This window comes from Mirounga angustirostris, unplaced genomic scaffold (assembly GCF_029215605.1).
Source record: "Mirounga angustirostris isolate CCGP_5_RB_7025 unplaced genomic scaffold, mMirAng1.0.hap1 SCAF_9, whole genome shotgun sequence".
Classification (NCBI taxonomy): Eukaryota; Metazoa; Chordata; class Mammalia; order Carnivora; family Phocidae; genus Mirounga; species Mirounga angustirostris.
Window position 1 is genome coordinate 96,279,986 of NW_026991717.1, and position 19,052 is coordinate 96,299,037.

A 19,052-nucleotide genomic window follows, 5' to 3' on the forward strand; every position below is an offset into this window, starting at 1 on the left:
TCTGTTGATCAGCATGGCGGGAGGGGGTTGGAGGTGCCCAGGCCTGTCTCTAGCTGCTTGACCTCCTCACACCCACATTAGGTGACCAACACCTCCCGGGGCTTTCTGGTGAAACTGCGGGCTGGTGGGTCTCTGGTCCAGCATCTCTTCTGGAACCAGAGACTCTTTTACCATCTATTGCCCCTGATACTTCCGAGGCCCCAGATGGACCCCCGATCCTGTCAAAGTCCCCCTCAAAAGAGTCTTTTCCTTTCCTGTCTTCGTTCTCTTTTCTAAGTCCCTCCCTCTCTCTTTTGGGTGGCATTCCCTCCCCTCCCCTTCCCTGTTACCAGAGAACTTTAGGCCACCTTTCTGCCACCCCAGTGGTGAGGGGCAAGACTCTGAAGCTGTCAGTGTCACAGAGGCCCCGGCCCTCCTGTTATGGGGGAAGGAGGAAACATTTTCCACTCCTCCCCAGTGAGTCATCCCCTTCGAAAATTACCACCACTACCTGCTACAGAAGTTAAATGGGGGGTGTTTCTTCCTATAGCAAAGGAGAAGCAGAGTGTCAGCGGAGAAAAACAGACTCAAATTGGGACTAATAAGGTTACAGATACAGGATCAACCTGCCCAAATCAGCAGCGTCTGTTCTCGCCCCACAAGAGCTACTAGAAAATATTACTGAAAAGGCACTATTTGCAATAGCAATAAGAATTACAAAACATCTGGGTATTAACCAAAAATACACAAAACTTCCATATAGATTTTTGAAATTCTAATCAAGGAAACAGAAAATAATCTGAATAAATAGAGCACATTCCATGCTTTTGGACTGGATGACCTAATATAGGATGACCTATCTTGGATGACTCTATAAAGACTTAATTAAATTAATGATTAACTTACAAAGTCAGTGCAATTCCACTCAAAATTCCAGTTGGATTTCTTTTTGAGGAACTCAGTAAATAAATAAATAATTTAAAAAAAAAAAGGAGAGTAAAGGGGCACCTGGGTGGCTCAGTTTGTTGGGTGTCTACCTTCAGCTCAGGTCATGATCTCAGGGTCCTGGGGTCGAGCCCCTTATTGGGCTCCCTGCTCGGCGGGAAGTCGGCTTCTCCCTCTCCCTTTGCTGCTCTCCCTGCTTATGCTTTCTCTCTCTCAAACAAATAAATAAAATCTTAAAAAGAAAAAAAAAAGGAGAAGGAAGACTTACTCCATCCAATCCACTACAAACCATAATAAGGACAGCATGGTGCTGGCTCATGAACAGCCTGCTAGACCGGTGGAACAGAACAGAAAGCTCCATGACACACCCATGTGCTGTATGTACAGAAACTGTACATAAAAACACACCTTCTCTGTGGGCTAGGCCACCGGTTAAGGTTTTGATAAGACATTCTGCTATACCACTATCCTTGTAACAAGCATACCTGAGGAATAACAAAATATGTACGCCGAGGTCCCTGTGTGACTCAAAATGAACTACCTAAAACTGGATCTGTGGCGAGAAGAGCATTCAATGCTCCACAGGCCTAACCTTCTGGAGTTCTCTCCCGAAGTCAGCAGCAGCAGTGCATCCCTGCGGCACAAGATGTGAGAAGCTGAGGCATAGGATGCGGAGGTGGGTTGGCACCCAAAGCCACGGGGTGCCTGGCTCCCTACATGAAAACCGTCGTTAGCAAGTGAGAGGATGAGCTCCAACTGCCAGAAGAGCTGGGGGATAAGTCCAAGGAGGTGGATCTAGGCTGAGAAAAAAGACAAGGATTCTACAAAGCAGTTCCCTTCTGAGCGCCTGGCGACTTTTACGTCAGCTAATTCACACAGATGTTCAGCTCTCCTGAATTCCTAAGAAGCATAAAAAACCGGAAGAAAAATATGGCATGAAAATCAAATCTCATGTATTTCATGTCTAGGCTCTTTACTTGTTTGTTAGTCATGTAGTATTTCTATAAAACAATATCCCCTCCCCTGTTTTAGGCAGGACTAATCTAGGTTGTGCTGCAGTAACAAGCTAGCCCCAAATCTCAGAGGCTTCTGTCTTGATAATGACCGAAGCTAAGTAATAGGTAGAGTGGGTTGGATATGCTATTGCTTCTGCTTTCATATGTTTGGAAACTTCCATGATAAAAGTTTTTCTATCTCCATGGCTTAAAACAACTTGTTCCTACTGCATGTCCATCCTGCATCAGCCAGGTCAGTATTTCCACTTTGTCCTTGTGGAGAGACGCAGCCCAGGGAGCTTCCACTACCTGGAGCATTGCTGGTTACACGGCAGGGGGAAGAACAACAGGAGAGCCTTGTGATGGTTGATAAGGCTTCTACCTGGAAGTAAAACATACCACGCTGTTCATATTTCATTGGCAAAGGAAGTCACTCAGCCACACTTAACTTCAGTGGCTCAGAAAAATATAATCCTACTACATGTTCAGTCAAAGGAGAACAGAAATATTTGGTGAAGAGCGCTAGTGACTTCCACAGCCCCAAAGAGATGTGATTTGGAAATTAATTAAAGGCAAAAAGTTTTCTGATATATACCCTTGTTTCTCCCAGTATATTTCATCCCCCAAACAAAAAATGCTCAGCTTTCTCACTTGTGATAAAACACTCAAAATTATACCAAGATTGGGCATTCCACAGCATCAGGGACAGTTTACCTGCCTTTACCTTTCCAATACAGAACACCCTGTCTTGTCTTTACCAGGTGCTAAATTAAGATTTGCTGAACTAGGGGTGCCTGCGTGGCTCAGTTGGTTAAGTGTCCAACTCTTGGTCCTGGCTCAGGTATGATCTTAGGGTCGTGAAATTGAGCCCCACATCAGGCTCTGCACTCAGCATGGACTCTGCTTCAGATTCTCTCTCCCTCTCCCTCCGGCTCACTCACTCTCTCTCAAATAGATAAATAAATAAAAACTTAAACAACAACAACAACAAAAAGATTTGCTGAACTGAAGAGGCACTGGAGGCAAGCAGGGTGGATTAGCAGGTGTTCTCCTACAGAACCCATTGCTCAGCTTTGTTCTTACTTTTACTGAACTCTGTCTTAGGACATTCCCAGGCAGCGTGGGGAATGGGCTGGTGCTTTTCTAGAACACTGGGTTACTAAGGCTGTCCTAGGGGCCAGTCTTCTTCAGCCTAGAGCCTGAGCTTGAACTTGCCAATGTCCGGAACTCCAGAAGGGAGCCTCAGGATCATCCAACCCGAAAACATGCATCTTACAGGTGAGGACACTGAACCCAAGAGAAAGTAATGACTTCTATTTGCTTTAAGAGTCTGCCTTGGCCTTAGCATTCTCCAGAATGCTTGTGGCTGAACTAACTTTGCAACCTGGATATCCTGGACACCAGTCCAGTGTTCTGTCTGCCATATTGTACTGAGCCATGCAATAAATGTGTTCTGCAAAACTAAAATTAACAGAGAGAGAGAAGAGGGAGCACTATTTAAATAATACAGGCAATTCTGCCTGCATTTCCACTCAGTGAATGGCTATGAATCTGCTCTTCCCAGTGGGTCTTAGTTCCTGCCTTCTTCTCCTTTGTGTAAGAATTAGCCCTTTGTGTAGTTCTACCACAGGCCCCGGACACAGGCCAAGCCTTCACCTGGGGCTCCACTGAAAAGACAATATTCTGTTTCAACACCGGAGGGAAAGCTGGACCTACCGGACTTACTGAGAAATGGTATCATGATCTCCAACGTGGCAACTTCTAAGAGGATTTCCAAAGGCCATTTGGACCATCCTTACTGCCTTTAGAACCTGAGCCTGGGTAAGATGAGCCTCTGCTATAATGATTGCCAGTGCACAGGCTGCAAGAAAGGACCCGTTCGGAACAGCGCCGTGTGTTCAATAACCCTTCGGTGAGCTCTCGCTGGAGCATCTTATGGGCAAGGGCGCATACAGAGAATGAAAACTTGAACAAATCTACACATAGCTGGACTATAAAGATCGTTAAAATATTGAAGAATTTAAAGACGTAATGACCCAGCAAAGATGGAAAATACTTTCAAATGCAGATCTCAGTCATTAAAAATGCATTTTGCATGCCACATTTACCTCCTGTGAAAATGGGGGCGAAACACATTTAGGGCAAGATTGCCACAGCTCCCCAAGAGGATGGGTTAGGAAAGCGGGTTGACAGTCCTCAGCGAGTGCCCAGTGAGGTGGGAGCTCTCAGGGCTCGGGCTGTCTCCCCGTGGGGGCTGGCCACTCGGCCGCCATCTAGAGCTACAGCCAATTCACCACCTCAGAGACTTCCGAACTGTGCACGCTGCACAAGTGTCTTTCTGGGTGAGAGCCCGCCAGAGAGAAAGATGCCAAGAAGAGTCTGGCTCAGCAGAAGCATCCAGAGGCAAGGCAGTAGGACGAATGTATATGGCAAAAAACACTGAGGGAAGCACCTTACTACAGAGACCAAATTAGTCTCCTACCAGCGCAGGTTTGTGTTTTTGTTTTTTCTTACCGGACCTTAGTTTCAGTATTAGTTTGCTAGGGCGACCCTAACGAAGTACCAGAGACTGGGTGGGTCAAACAACAGACATGTACTTTCCTTCGGTTCTGGAAGCTAGAAGTCTGAGGTGAAGGTGTTGCCAGGTGTGGTTTCTTCTGAGGCCTCTGTCCTTGGCTTAGGAGGTGGCCACCTTCTCTCTGTCTTCACATCACCCCGTCCCGTGCCTGTGTCCAAATGTCCTCTTCTTATGACACACCACTCATACTGGATTCGAGCCCACCCTCATGACCTCATTTTAACTTAATGACCTCTTTAAAGACCCTATCTCCAAATTGGTCACACTGTGAGGTGCTGGGGGTTAGGATTTCAACATATGGATTTGCAGGGGCGGGCACAATTCAGCCTGTAACAGTCCCTAACGTATTATATACATCCAAAAGGAGACTGTGAGGGGGTTTGGTTTTGTTTTATAGAGAAAACTCTAAGTTCTTGTTGTATGGAGTGGCTTCTGCCTTTCTAAGGTGTTTGACTCAATGAGACTCCAGCTCACAAACATTTGCACTGGCATGGAAGCGAGGGGCCAAATGCCAGGCTGTCAGCCACGTGAGCGTCCGCACATGCGCGCGCGCACACACACATGCACCGCGCACCGCAAGCATGGACCCCGGCCCACCTCGATTTCCTCATTTGTAGAACAAAGGACTCGAGTCGGTGAGCCGGATGGGGTGATTGGTACTCCAACCCCCTTCTGGGAGCCTTCCCGTGTGGCAGAGACAAGAAACCCCAAAACTACCCTTCCCACATCCCTTTACAGCTAGAGTTCTGCTGAAGAATTGGGGTGGCTCCAGTAAGATGCACTGGGATGAGACTGGGGGACAGAAATGAAGCAAAGGCCGCCTCTCTGTGGCTGTTTGTGCCGTCGGGACCTGCTCCATCACAGGGAAAGGAAGCGAGGAGGCCGCAGGGCGCGGCCCAGTGTGGAGCCAGGCCCAGGTGAAGCGGCGGCGGCAGGGGAGCGCCCCAGGAATCCTCCCCAAAGACACAGAGAAGAGGCCCAAGCATGTGTATGGCTGCTGTAGTGTGTGGGACTGGCCACCACCCCAACGGCCGTCAGTGGAGAACTGCTTAGTGCAGCCATGCTGGAGCCACACACACACAGAATGTTCTGCAGCTCTATGAAAGAACAAAAAGAACATTTCCGGGGCGCTGGGTGGCTCAGTCGTTAAGCGTCTGCCTTCGGCTCAGGTCATGATCCCAGGGTCCTGGGATCGAGCCCCGCATCGGGCTCCCTGCTCGGTGGGAAGCCTGCTTCTCCCTCTCCCACTCCCCCAGCCTGTGTTCCCTCTCTCGCTGTGTCTCTCTCTGTCAAGTAAATAAATAAAATCTTAAAAAAAAAAAAAAAAAAGAGAGACTGCTGTGGAGTAATCTTCAAGATATATCATTAAGTAAAAAAAGCAAAGTGGGGAAAAAGGTATGAAGTATACTACCATTTTGAGGGGGGGATAGGTATGTATATTTAAAAGAAATCTTGGAAGAATAAACAAAAAAAAGAGGTAGCCCTAAAGATTTCCTTTTAATAGTACGGATAGTGTGACTGAAAGGTCAGGTTCCAAACTCTGGGAGTGAAACCAGAAACAAAGGGACAAGCGTGCAGGCCCCTGTTCTCCCCACGGGTTCAGACTAGAGAGTGAAGAGGGAACAGATGGTGGGGGAGAGGGGGCATGAGCGTTTACTGTCTGCCCTCTACAGCCCCTGGGCCAGGTGCCTCAAAGACAGCTTCCCCAGGCTCGCTTTCAGGTAGGTTTTTTTTTTTTTTTTAAAGATTTTTTATTTATTTATTTGAGACAGAGAGAATGAGAGAGACAGAGAGCACGTGAGAGGGGGAAGGGTCAGAGGGAGAAGCAGGCTCCCCACCGAGCAGGGAGCCCGATGCGGGACTCGATCCTGGGACTCCAGGATCATGACCTGAGCCGAAGGCAGTCGCCCAACCAACTGAGCCACCCAGGCACCCTCAAGTAGGTATTTTTACTGTCCCCATTTTGTAGATAAGGATAGGGGAACAAAGAGGAGTTGAACTACTTGATCAAATTCATAAAGCAAGTAGTGTCAGAAAATAGGGCTTTGCACCCAAGCCTTTGGCATCAGCAATGGCCTCACTCTCTTGCTGGGTCCCCAGACAGAGCCCTTAGGCCATGGCCACAGGGAGACAACACCCCTTTAGGACTCTGGTTTCTGTCTCCTTCCCTCATGCACCCCTAGAGAGGGGCACCAGGCCTGGCTGCAAGAGATGGGCCCCAAGCCTAGCCAGGTCATCTCCCAGCCTCCCAACCCGTCCCCATCTGGCCAGGGAACAGGGGAGTACCTCTAAGCCACTGGCTTTCAATCTGATTACATATTAAAATCACTGAGGAGCTTTCAGAAATGCTGATGCTCAGGTCCTATCCCCAGAGATTCTGATTGAATAAGGTATGGGTTGCAGCCTAGACATGGGGTCTAGGGAAGCTTCCCAGCTAATCCTAATGTGCGGCCAAGTTTGAGAATCACTGCTCAGCTCTTGCTGTTTTCATGTGTAGTCGGGTCCAGGACCATTGGCATCACCTGCGAGCATGTGAGAAATGAGAAATCTTGGGCCCCACCCCAGAACTACTAAATCAGAAACTTGTGGGAAGGGAGGAGTGAAGGGAAGGAGACGATGATCTGTTTTTTCACTAGCCTTCCACGTTTCTAACACACCCTAACGGTTGAGAACCACTGCTCTAAGCAACAAGCTAGAGATAGACCATCACGCGCTGTGGTTGGCTTTACCAACTGCCACACAACTGCTATGTTTATTGCAAAGTAGGATAAATTTGATGGGCCCAGGCAATGAGACCGTCCAGGCCATTTCCCCAAGAACAAAACTTTGAGACATGGGAGAATGTGTTTAAACGTCACTTGGAAGCATCTGGAACTCACTGTAGCTTCTGAGAAAGGGAGCGGCATTATCAAAATATACCAAAAGCTGCCAAAGGGAGTGCAGACAGCCCAGGGAGAATACGGTCCTCAAGGACAGATGGTTTGGGGTGGGCAGCCGAGGTGAACCAGCAGGCTGGCAGGTCCTTGCACTTCTCAATTTGAATGGTGTATTAATTTCCCAGGGCTGCTATAACAAATTACCACAACCTTAATGACCTAAAAACAACAGAAATCTATTCTTTCACAGTTCTGGAGGACGAAAGTCCAAAATCAAGACATCAGCAGGGTTGGTTCTTTCTGGAAGGTCTGATACTCGAGAATCTGTTCCATGCTTCTCTCCTGGCTTCTGGTGGCTGCTAACAACCCATAGAGTCCCTTAGCATGTGGACACATTGCTCCAAATCTCCGCAGGGTTTCCCAGGGCTTCCCCTCTGTGTCTCAAGTGTCTCTCTCCTTCCTTGCATAAGGACAATCACTCGATGTGGGGCCCACCCTAAATCTAGGGTGATCCTATCTCAAGAACCTTCACTTAATCACGTGGGCAAAGATTCTATTTCCAAATAAGGTCACATTCACAGGTTGCAGGGTGGCGGAGGGGAGGGGTGGTGGTGTTAGGACTTGGACGTTACCTTTTTGAGGGCCACAATTCAACCCACGACAGATGGGAAATAAATTTCGCTTCCTTACAGCTGCCCTCCCTGACGCTCACTCTGAGCAGAGGAATTTCCTGAGGTAACTCAAGGCAAACACAATGGGTCTGCCATAGAGCACTAATCATTGTGTTCACGGAGTTCTACATTATACAAAGTGCTTTCATGTGTGCTCACTTAAGCCTTGCCATGAAGCTGGGATGTTTTTGTGCTAGTGCATAGGAGGAAACTGAGGCACGGGGAGCCCGGGTGACTCACCCAAGATCCCAGAGCCAACAAGGGGTAGTCCTCCCATCTGAATGTGCTGTCCCTTCTGTTGGCACCAGCTACTATCGGGAGTCATGATTTAACCCCACTGTCATCAAGAAAGTGGGGGGCAAGGGGGATCTCTTACCTGAGACAGTGGTCTAATGGAGACTCATTGCGCCAGCCAGCTTATCACCGGCGGTTCAGAGGAGGTGGTCCGGTCACTTGTTTCTCAGTTTCCCATGACCTTTCTCAGCTTCAGTTCGACAAACAGAGAGAGCCTTGTTCATGCCAGGCACTTGGCCTCTGGGACGAACTCAGTACATGTGGCTAGAATGATTTTGTTTGTTTCTGGCCCTAGCTCAGCCGGAAACCTATTTGAGATACACAGCTGAATAATATGCACCTCTTCCCAGGAGTTCCTCCGGGGGACCCGCAGACACACTTTGCCGTGTATTGACAGTGGAAGCAGTGGGTTCTGACATCAGTCTCCTTACTCTTGTCAACTCAGAAACGGATGAAAGCCTGTAACCAAGCAGCCAGGACACTGGGGTGGGTGCCTAATTCTCCGTGTGGTCTGGTCAGTGATAGGATGTCGGCTTCCTCTGTAGGGTCTTTATTGCTGAGCCCCAGCCTCGGGTTTGCTTGCTCACCTCAGCCACGGCGGCTCTTGCCCCTTCTCGGCATCCAGAGACCCGTGTGGCTTGAATGACCTCGGCCTCCCTGCTCAGGACTCCCGCCTCCCTGCTGGTGCCAGCTCTCAGCCCTTGGGTTCCCAGCCACCAGCAGGACTGGCCCGCCCTCACTTCAAACTCCAGATATCAAGAATCAACCCTATCTTCCCCTTCTCAATAGTTGCCCCTTCTGAACTTTTTCCATCTGCTTAACGGCACCACCTGGAAAACCGCATCATCGTTCAGTCCTCTCCGCCCCTTTCCTCTTCCCACACGACGGGAGCTGGGGGCACGGAGATGGGTAGATGAGGAAGGGAGCAAACAGTTTTGATCACTCCCCACGATGAGACAGACTGTGTGTTGTATGCTAACTCACTGATCTGAGTAACCCAGTGAGGTGGGGCCAGTATTTCTGTCCTAATTTTAAAGTGAAAAACAGAGGCTCAGATCGGTTCAGGGCCCCGAGGCCACAAGGCTGTAAGGCAGAGAGCAGAACCCGGCCTGTGCTCTCTGCACTCTACTGCAATATTCAGCCTGATTTATTCCCCTTTTGGTGACTCCCGAATGTGCTGCTTCTCTTCTGCCTTTGCTAGCGCTACCCTCGTCCAGCTTTCACCCGCTCCTTCCTGACTCGCTGCACCAGCTGCCCAGCTCTGCTCTTCTCAGCACTGACCCTTTCCTGCTCTCATTTGCCTGTGTCCAACTGCTTTATATCTCTTTTCTTTTTTTTTAGAAGGGGGGCGGGGTGGGGGAGAGAATTGTAAGCAGGTTCCACGGCCAGCAGGGGACCTGACATGGGGCTCCATCTTGTGACGCTGAGATCGTGACTTGAGCTGAAATCAAGTCGGACTCCCAACTGACTGAGCCACCCAGGTACCCCTATTTCTTTCATATCTCCCATAGTGCCTGGCCCCGAATGACGTGGGGTAGACACTCAGCACATTTTGTTAACAGAATATGGGCATGGCGCAGCAGGAAATTTATTTTCTACCATCTAAGTATGATTTTAGATTAGGCTGGCTGTCACCTACTGGTATCTTGAGAGGCTGTAGAAAAATCATACCAGATCCAATCTAGGTTAGTAATGGGGTTGACTTATCACCATCCTCGGTCATGAAGGATGAGTGTGGTATTTTCACAGAAGTTCACTGCTAATCTACAAGGCTCACCGTGGCTGGTAGCTTTTGTCTTCTCGCTGACAAGTCTGTAGCCAGTCTTGTTTCTCTACCACTGTACAACTTCAGGTGAGGACAGAAAGTCCCAAGGCAGCCTTACCTACACACAGAGCCCTGCAGACTAAGTGGGAGTTTGTGGAAGCCACACGTCAGAGGAATTGCTGGATTCTCAGGAGACCTGGATGAATCTGACCCAGGAATGCAGGCTAAAATGTACATTTCAGAGGGAAAGGTGGATTTTACAGAGCGGAGTTCCACAGGCTTATCTGAGGTAATCGGTAAAGTGTACAAGTTCGAATCACAGATATTCCCTTTACCAACCCGGGTGCGGATCAGAAGAGTTACGGACTTAGGAGGGCCCAGTGAGATATGGCAAATACCCCGCAAAATCGACCAGTTGCCACACATGAAAACCACACCCCATTTTTCTCCTTTGCCATGAGATTGTCACCGCCAGGGGTCTATCAGGCTGCCACCCTCCCCCTCACCAGCTCAAAATATCTTGACAAGTGCATCCATTCCATTTCACATATTCATCATCTGACTTATCTGCTATACCACACGGCAAAACTGCACCTCATATGAGAATCTAGTCAGGTAACAAGGGTGCTAGACTCAGCGTTTCAAATTCCTTCTCACTGAGAGCGAGTTGGTGCAACCTCTTTGTGGGGTGATTTGGAAATATTAAAATTTAAAATACAAATATCCTCTAACCTAACAATTCCACTTCTAGGAATTTTTTCCCCACAATAACAAAACCAAGGCAAAGCAAAAATACATACGTGTGTGGAAATAATAATTTCAGCATTATTTGTAAGAGGACAAGAGTAAACGTGGTTACAATGTTCTTTAATATAGATGATAGTTAAATAAATTCTGATACATCCAGACAACGAAACTCTATGAAGTCCTGAGAGAGAAGGAGGTAAATCTTTACACGATGATATTGACTACAGAACATGCTACAGGGTATGTTAAATGAAAAAATAAAGGAACAGAGGAGTAGGCACACTATGTGCATCATATGCAACGTGTGCAGATGCTCCCTTGCATATAAAAAGGGTAACAGAGGGGCCCCCGGGTGGCACAGTCAGTTAAGTATCCGACTTTGGTTTTGGCTCAAGTTGTGATCTAAGGTCGTGGGATTAAGCCCTGCATTGGGCTCTGCGCAGTCTGCTTAACACTCTTTCCCTCTTCTCCTGCCCCTCTCTCCTGCTCGCTCTCTCTCTCTCAAATAACTAAATAAGTCTTTTTTTAAAAAGGGCATCAGAGCATTTATTCACTGATTTAAACTAAATTACCAGTAAGTGCCTCTTCTCCATGTATTACTCACTTGCTACTGAGTTTACTATAGATTTCTGAGGACTCATATAATTTAACTTGTCCTAAGAAGCAATGACACCCTCATCTCTGAATCAAAAACAGAAAGGAAAAAAATGGGACTAAGAAACGAGGTGCCTCTTTATAGCCTCAGGGAAAAAACTGGGATAGGTTAGCTGTCACTGGACCCCTTCCTTATTCTCTTCACTGAAACAACCTGCTCCCTTTAAACTGATGTTGGTGGGTTCTTGGGGGCGGGTTCATGGAAGTATCTTTTTAAAAAATCTAGAATACTGAGCCTGGTGCTGGCTCCTTACACCATTTGTGGGCTGAAGAGCAGAGAGAGATGGGTCCTGATTTTCATCTAGCAGCATAAAGTAAGGGGTGAATACTGGAGATTATAAAAGATCCCACCTATGTTTCCAGGGAATTTCCAGACTGGCAGGATGGTAGGGGAAGCTAGACTAGGGCATTAGGGACCATGAGATTCAGCCCCACGCTCCTAACCTTGGAATGGTAATACGATGAAAAGTATATGTTCATGAGGAATGTCTCAATAGTTCCTAGTCTCTTAAGTTTGGTACCTTGGCTCTCTCAAGGTGGCAGAGCATATCGGTAAAAGCAAGACTCTGTCGCCAGATTCCAAGATTCAGTCCCGATGATGCCATTTATTAGCTATTTGATCTTGAATAAGTTACCCTTTGGTCTTAGTTTTCTCATCTGTAAAATGGGCTAATTCTGGCACCTTTCTCCCAAGCCTATCATGGAGATTAAACACGTAAATACCAGTAAAACACATACCAAGTACTCCATCAATGCTACGTCCTTAAGAGGAAGTCCTGTTTCTGCACAGTAAGCATTAAAAGCTTCAAACTCCTCACTGCCTCTCCCCTCTCCAAGCTCCCTGAGGCCATGAATTACAATAACAGACATGATCTTTGTCTCCTACATTCAACAGAGTGGTTTTTCCTAAGCAATGCTGTCTAGTACAATGCAAATCAGTGCAAACTATTCGTTTTATCTCAAAATCATTTCAGAATTCCGTAGTCATTAACTTCAAACCCAGACTTGCCTTTGTGCTTAATTCTTCTTCTTCTCTCAGGAGTTGAGAGTGTAGCACTTTAATTCATTTACAAGTTTAAGTGCCCACGGTGGTGGTGGTGGTGGTGGTGGTGGTGGTGGTTTCTGAACGGACCCAGCAGAGCTCTGGGGTTGCTGTGTTAGCAACTACCTCGCTGGAGGTTCTGGGCTCCAAGCACAGCTGTTTCCTCATGGTGCAGGCAGGGTATGGGATTCTAGAGAGGGAGATGGCTGTGAGATCCTGAGCAAACCCTCACCTGTCTGCATGAGTCTCATCATCTCTAAAACAGAGGGGCTGCATTAAACGGGCTACGGTTCTTTCCAGTCCCACGGACTCTACGTAGAGATGAACCCTGTCTCAGCTGGGTTTTTTGTTTAAACTACACTGAAACGCTCCCCAGTGACCCCAGCATTGCTACCCACACACCTAAACACACACACAGAAATACTGACAGCCCTTTCCTGAGTGCTAAGGGCCAAGCGCTTCACATACATCACTGCACTTAATGTTCACGACAGACCTCCGGGGCACCTATTCATTTTTCAGCTACCCAGAGAGGCCAAGGTGAAGGCCACAGTGGGAGCCGGGGATTCCGGCCCCTCCCAGCTCCATACCATTCTATCTAGATCCAAGGGACTCTCGGGTCCTCTGAGGCAGCCACATGTGCTCCGAGGGTCCTGGAACTGAGCCGTGCGATTCCCCTGACGTTCCAGGTGTGAAGTGGCAGCATCACCCTTGGGTTTTCTACTTTTCCAATTGGTTTTGTTTCAGTCACGCCGGTGTTAGGAAGCAGCGCCCGAGGAGTTCTCCTCGAGCCCTCAAGAGCTCCCACAGCAGACAGATTCTGCACATTGGATCCCAAACCTCCTCCCTGTCTCGCAAAAACTCAGAGCCCTGCACAGTTGCACTCAGGTGAGAGAGGCAGCGGACTTCCCCTCCTGTGGGCTCTAGGCTGGCTTGCTTCAGACCTCGGGCCAGGGCTGGGCCAGAGCACCAGGGACCAGACCTCACTTTCCGGAATCAGTTTCAATGCACATGGTCGAGTCTTTGACTTTACTGTAGCTGCACATGTTCGGAGCCTGTATCTTCCATCCCTGCCTTGAGCACTTCAGTCTGCCAGCCAATCTCTCTCTCTTTCTCTCTCTCTCACATACACACACGCTCACACATATTCTCATTCATTCTCTATCTCTTTGAAGACATTTCATAGCTGAAAATAAACACATCAAAATTAAGACTGTGCCCTGTGACAAGAAAGCCCATACAAAAGAATTAAAAGCCAGAGTTCTTGAGGCCTCAGTCATTAAGGACTGTCTCTGGAACCATCCTCCTCTTTTACAGGGTGGAGAGCTGCAATAAACAGAGCTCATCAGAGACTCAGACATACTCAGAATAAGAAATGCACACATTATGAGCAGCTGCATTCAGCTGAGTTCCTGGAGGGATGTGGGAGAAGCCTGGCATTCCCTCACTGCTCTGGAAAAGGCTGATAGCACAGCACCCAAAGGAGCAAGCTGTGGCACTGTGGGCGGCGCCAACCAGGCAGCAGCATCCCCACAGGCAGGGCCCGCCTCTCCCTGGGGCTGGGCGCACGGGGCCCCTGGCCCGCACCACTCGGCTACAAGCCCCGCGCCCTCCTCTGGCAGGCTGTGAGGGAGGGCTTCCTGAGTAGCTCCCTGAAACCCTCCGATGGGACAGTCCCTGGGCCGCCAGACTACGTGTGGCCTGCATGTGGCCTGCCCGTGGGGCGGGTGAGGAGCAGGACCAAGCCAGGCAGCCTGCAGCCCTCTCACTGGCCCCTCAGGGATGAAAATCCTGCCATTTGCCAAAGGAAGGCACCACTTTGCCTCCCACTGGGCCTTCACTTATGCGGGGGCCTTACCTCTGGATAGCACTGAGCCATAGAAATAGAGAATACCCAGTCAAATTTGAATTTCTGGTAACAAATAATGTTTCGGTATAAATATGTCCCAAATACTGCACAGGGCTAACTTATGCAAAAACATCTTTTGTTATTTATCTGAAATTCAAATATAACTGTGTGTCTTGTAGTTTATCTGGCAGCTGTACCTCCCTTGCAGTCTTCCCTCCCTCTAGGCCTTTCCAGGGAGTGTTTATTCTAGAGATGTGCTCTTAAGCAAAAAATTGTTCAGTTCTGATTCTCCCGGGATTGCTGATGGAAAGGAAAGACTTTGGGGCACATCTACTGAATAAAATCTCCATGGGTGGGGGGACTTCCCCAAGACAAATCCCAATCTAGACTACACTCAAAGGAAGAGAATTTTAGAAGAGCAGGAATACCAAGAGGCAGGAATCACTGGGGGCCATCTTAGGGGCTGCCTACCCCCACAATATTCAAGTTTGAGAATTACTACTACAGATCAGCCCTCAACATACTGCAACCAAGACCACATTTTAAATATGGGAGCAAATGTCTGTCTTATTTTTTTCCTGTTTCTATCCTTCCTCCACATCTACCCCTTGGGGATTTGAGACAACAATGAAGAAGAAACGGGGGGAAAAAAGCAGTCAAAATGACAATCTTAGAATAGCAAAATGTTAAATTTTAAAACGCTTGCAAATATTGTTTGAGTAGAAGTAAATTATATGCAAATTCCATGCATATGTAACTGTTGTCCTAAAAATTTTACCACTCAATGTGGCTGCTGAAGAATCTCCTATGAGGACTCCGGTAACATAATAAGGTGACCAGTTGTCTCAATTTGGCCAGGCGTCTCCCATGGCCTGGAAAACCCTTTAGTCCCAGGCAAAATGGTCTTTTTTTTTTTTTTTTTAAGATTTTATCTATTTATTTGAGAGAGAGAAAGAGAGAGTATGAGTGGTGGGGGGTAGGGAAGAGGCAGAGTTAGAGGGAGAAGCAGGCTCCCCACTGAGCAGAAGCCCGACTTGACTTGGGGCTCAATCCCAGGACCCTGGCCCGAGCTAAAGATAGACACTTAACCGACTAAGCCACCCAGGCACCCCAATTGGTCTCCTTCTTAACAAGGAGCCAACAAGAAATCACATCAGCCACTCTGCCCCTCTCCACAGACTGAGTGGGTCCGTCCACCTTGTGCTGAAGCAGAGAGAGCATGGGCTTTGAGTTAGAATGTGTGCCCTTAGCTGTGGCCTTAAACTATCTCGTCCAGAAGACAGGGATCCAAAATCTGCTTTAGGGAAGCTTAAATATAATGATGCACATGGGATTGTCCCATAACCAGAGAGCTGCCGTATGGATGATGCTCTTTGTGCTTTTCTGAAAAGAGCCACTCCTGGCATGAAAGATGGAACCACAACCATCACCCCTTTACACTGTTGAAACCAAATCTAACATTTTTTCCTTGAACAAGGCTGGCTTTGCCGACCCCCTGAAAAGGGAAACGTAGCCCACATTACACACCTTAATTTTTATTTTAATTTGCAATTTAGTCCCCAAATTGGTTTACTTTGTTTCCTCCGGAAAACGCTAAGCTACCAAAAAGGACAGTCCTCTCTATTGTATCCTCAATGACAGGTTTCCCAGAAAATCTGTGCGAAGCCTTGATAGAAGAGACATGATTCATTTTCACAGCCCTGAGGGTGTGACTCCCCCCTCTCAGAGAGAAAACCTGTCACCAGCGCCACTCCTTCCTCTCCACCCCCCAACCCACTTCCATTCCTCAAGGTTTAGGAGATTTTTTTGTTGGTGAGAAAAACAGTAATCTGCAAATTGTGTTAAAGTGTTCATCCTCTCTTTTTTTTTTCTGTCTTTACCAGTTCTGGGCAGCCCTGCACATATATATGAAATGAAGTCTCTAACTCAAAATAGACAATGCAATTTTTGAACTGACTCTATTTTCCTTTGAGGAGGCTGATTAGCAACAATGGCCTTAATTTACTTTTTCTCCAGCATTCTCCCCTACTCACCCCTGTACTCTAGTACCTGAGCTGTGAGTCCCAGGCACCCAACAAAGATGCTGGATTGACTGTAATGTAAAAGAAAGACCATGTGGGTCTCATCTGCTCCCTACCACTTGGCAGCCATATAACCTGGAACTTCTCTCAGTCTGAATGAGAAGAATGAGATCTGGCCTTCCTGTGACATGGGGCGATGAAATATAAGGGTTTAGTTTTTATTAGAGTCCTTCCTTTGGCACACTTTAGATATCTGGCCAGCTGCATAGTCCTACAGTAGTATTATTTGGAGGAGAATTTCTACTTACTGACCTTAGCAAGCTTACCTAATAATTATAATAATCTTAATACTGCCACACAACTATTGCCTTATGATTTCTGTTTTATAGTCTTAACACTTAAAAGGCTGATTTTTGCTCCTGCACTTTAGACCAGTCTCCAAGATGTGTCCTTCCTCTGACATACAAGATGGTGAGACTTCAGTTTATGCAGACTATAGCTTTGAGTTTCAACAAAGATAGAGTGTTATAAAAATCTAGTTTTGAGTCAGCAGTTCTACCTCAATAAGACTGATTTTCTTAAAACGAACAATGCTTAAGCAAACCTTAAACAAGTACCATAATTAAAGAGAAGATTATAAACACATTTTCCCTCTGGTTCATTAAGTTGCATGTAAGCTTACAGTTAATACATAATGAAGACATTACAACCATATCAAAAGAAATGACGAAAGGAAAAAAAAATGCTCACCTACAATCCTACCAGTCTGATACAATAAATTGTTTCATTCCAGCATTTTCCTTCTGAAGGAGAAAAGATGGGAGGGAGCAGGGCTCAAGACTCAGCCCTCTCCCACAGCCCTTCCTCCCTTTCCCAGGGCATCTGGGGCCTAGGGGTGAAGTTTAGTACAAGCGAAAGCTCTCAGAAAATTCTTGATGGAGCTGAGCAAAAATACTGTGATGGTGAGTCTGTTATTTGTCAACTTGGCTGGGCCACATTGCCCAGATATTTGGTCAAACACCATTCTGGATGTTTCTGGGAGGGTGTTTTCAGAGGAGATTAACATTTAAATTAATTAATGTTAATGTTAATTAAGTTAACATTAATGTGGGTGGGCTTCACCAATCAGAACAGAAGACTGGAGGGCCCCAACTGAGTCCCTCAACTTCTTTCAGCCTTGATTTCCTCATCTCAAAAACTGAAAGCACTTTGAAACACTGCTGTATAATGTCTGATGTTATACTTACTTAGCATATTTCCTAAGTTGATAGCAACAGCTAACATTGGAGGACTTTGTACATGCCAGGCTCTGTGCCAAGCACACACCTTATTTCATTTAACCCATTCAACAACCCCAACCGGTGAGTAGTAGCATTGTTCCCATTTTATAAACGAAGAAACTGAGGTACAGAGAAGTTAATCCACTTGTCTTAGGTCACATAGCTGGGACGCAGCGGAGCTGGGACTTAACCTGTCTAGATCTATCAGAACTAGGGAATGTTCTCCCTAATGATTAGCTCTGTGACCATGGGGAGTTATTTAACTGCTTTGAGTTCTGATATTCTTGTATGTACCTGTCTATCTCCTAAGCCTATGGTGAGATACCTGTCTATCTCCTAAGCCTATGGTGAGAATTCGGGGAATCCCATTTGGGAAGGCAGCTAGCACTGTGCCTGGTGTGCACTCGCAGAGTGCAACGAGAATGTATAGACCCCCACATCCACACTGCCAGCCCCTCTGCACAGAGGACAGCCTCTAACCATGTGGAGAATCAGGAAAGCAGCCTGATGGGCTGTAAATCAATGACCGACCTGCCACACTTATCAAAATCCTGTTTGAAGAAATAGTCTTCCTGAAAAGAATCAATGAATTTGAACAGATTTATGTTAAGACTTTTAAAATGTTAAATGAATATCTTCTTCTTGAATATATCTGAGGAGACTAAACTGCTCTAAAACTCAGATCTTTTAACAAATCATTCCTTAAAATACTGATGAAATATATCTTATTTATATATATATATATATATTTTTTTTTTTTTTTAGATTTTATTTATTTGCCAGGGAGAGAGAGAGGGCTCACACAAGCAGGGGGAGCGGCAGACAGAGGGAGAAGCAGACTCCCCGCTGAGCAGGGAGCCCATCACGGGACTCAATCCCAGGACCCCGGGACCACGACCCGAGCTGAAGGCAGACGCCCAACCGACTGAGCCACCCAGGTGCCCAAAAAATATCTTATATTTTAAAATATAGCCATGAGATTATTGAGTTAGCATGCTAGGGCTGCCATAACAAAGTACCACAGGCTGGGTGGCTCAAACAACAGAAATATATATTCTCACAGTTCTGGAGGCTAGACGTCGAAGATAAAGGTGTTGGCAGGCTTGGTTTCTGCTGAGGCCTCTGTCCTTGTCTTGTAGATGGCTACTTTATCCCTATGTCTTCACATCATCTTCCTTCTGCACCCGTCTGTGTCCTAATCTCCTCTGCTCATAAAGACACCAGTTAGACGGGGTTAGGCTCTACTTTAATGGCCTCATTTTAACTTAATTACCTCTTTAAACACCCCATCTCCACACAGTCACCTTCTGAGGTATTGGGGATTAAGACTTCAACATATGAATTTTGGAGGGGCAC

The 19,052-nt window shown here is 47.0% G+C and overlaps 1 protein-coding gene across 12 annotated transcripts in view; it reads right to left on the reverse strand.

Annotated features, from left to right (window-relative positions):
- The window catches only part of VCPKMT (valosin containing protein lysine methyltransferase), a 95,847-nt gene that overhangs the window by 56,673 nt on the left and 20,122 nt on the right, over window positions 1-19,052 (reverse strand). For 2 of the 12 annotated variants that reach the window (XM_064571015.1, XM_064571011.1), the window contains one exon: window positions 2,028-2,301. The exons of 4 other annotated variants lie outside the window; for them this stretch is intronic. In XM_064571015.1, the coding sequence (XP_064427085.1) occupies window positions 2,128-2,301 (174 nt within the window). In that variant the 3' untranslated portion in view covers window positions 2,028-2,127. 6 more of the 12 variants (XM_064571018.1, XM_064571019.1, XM_064571017.1 and 3 more) reach the window with 6 other exon arrangements.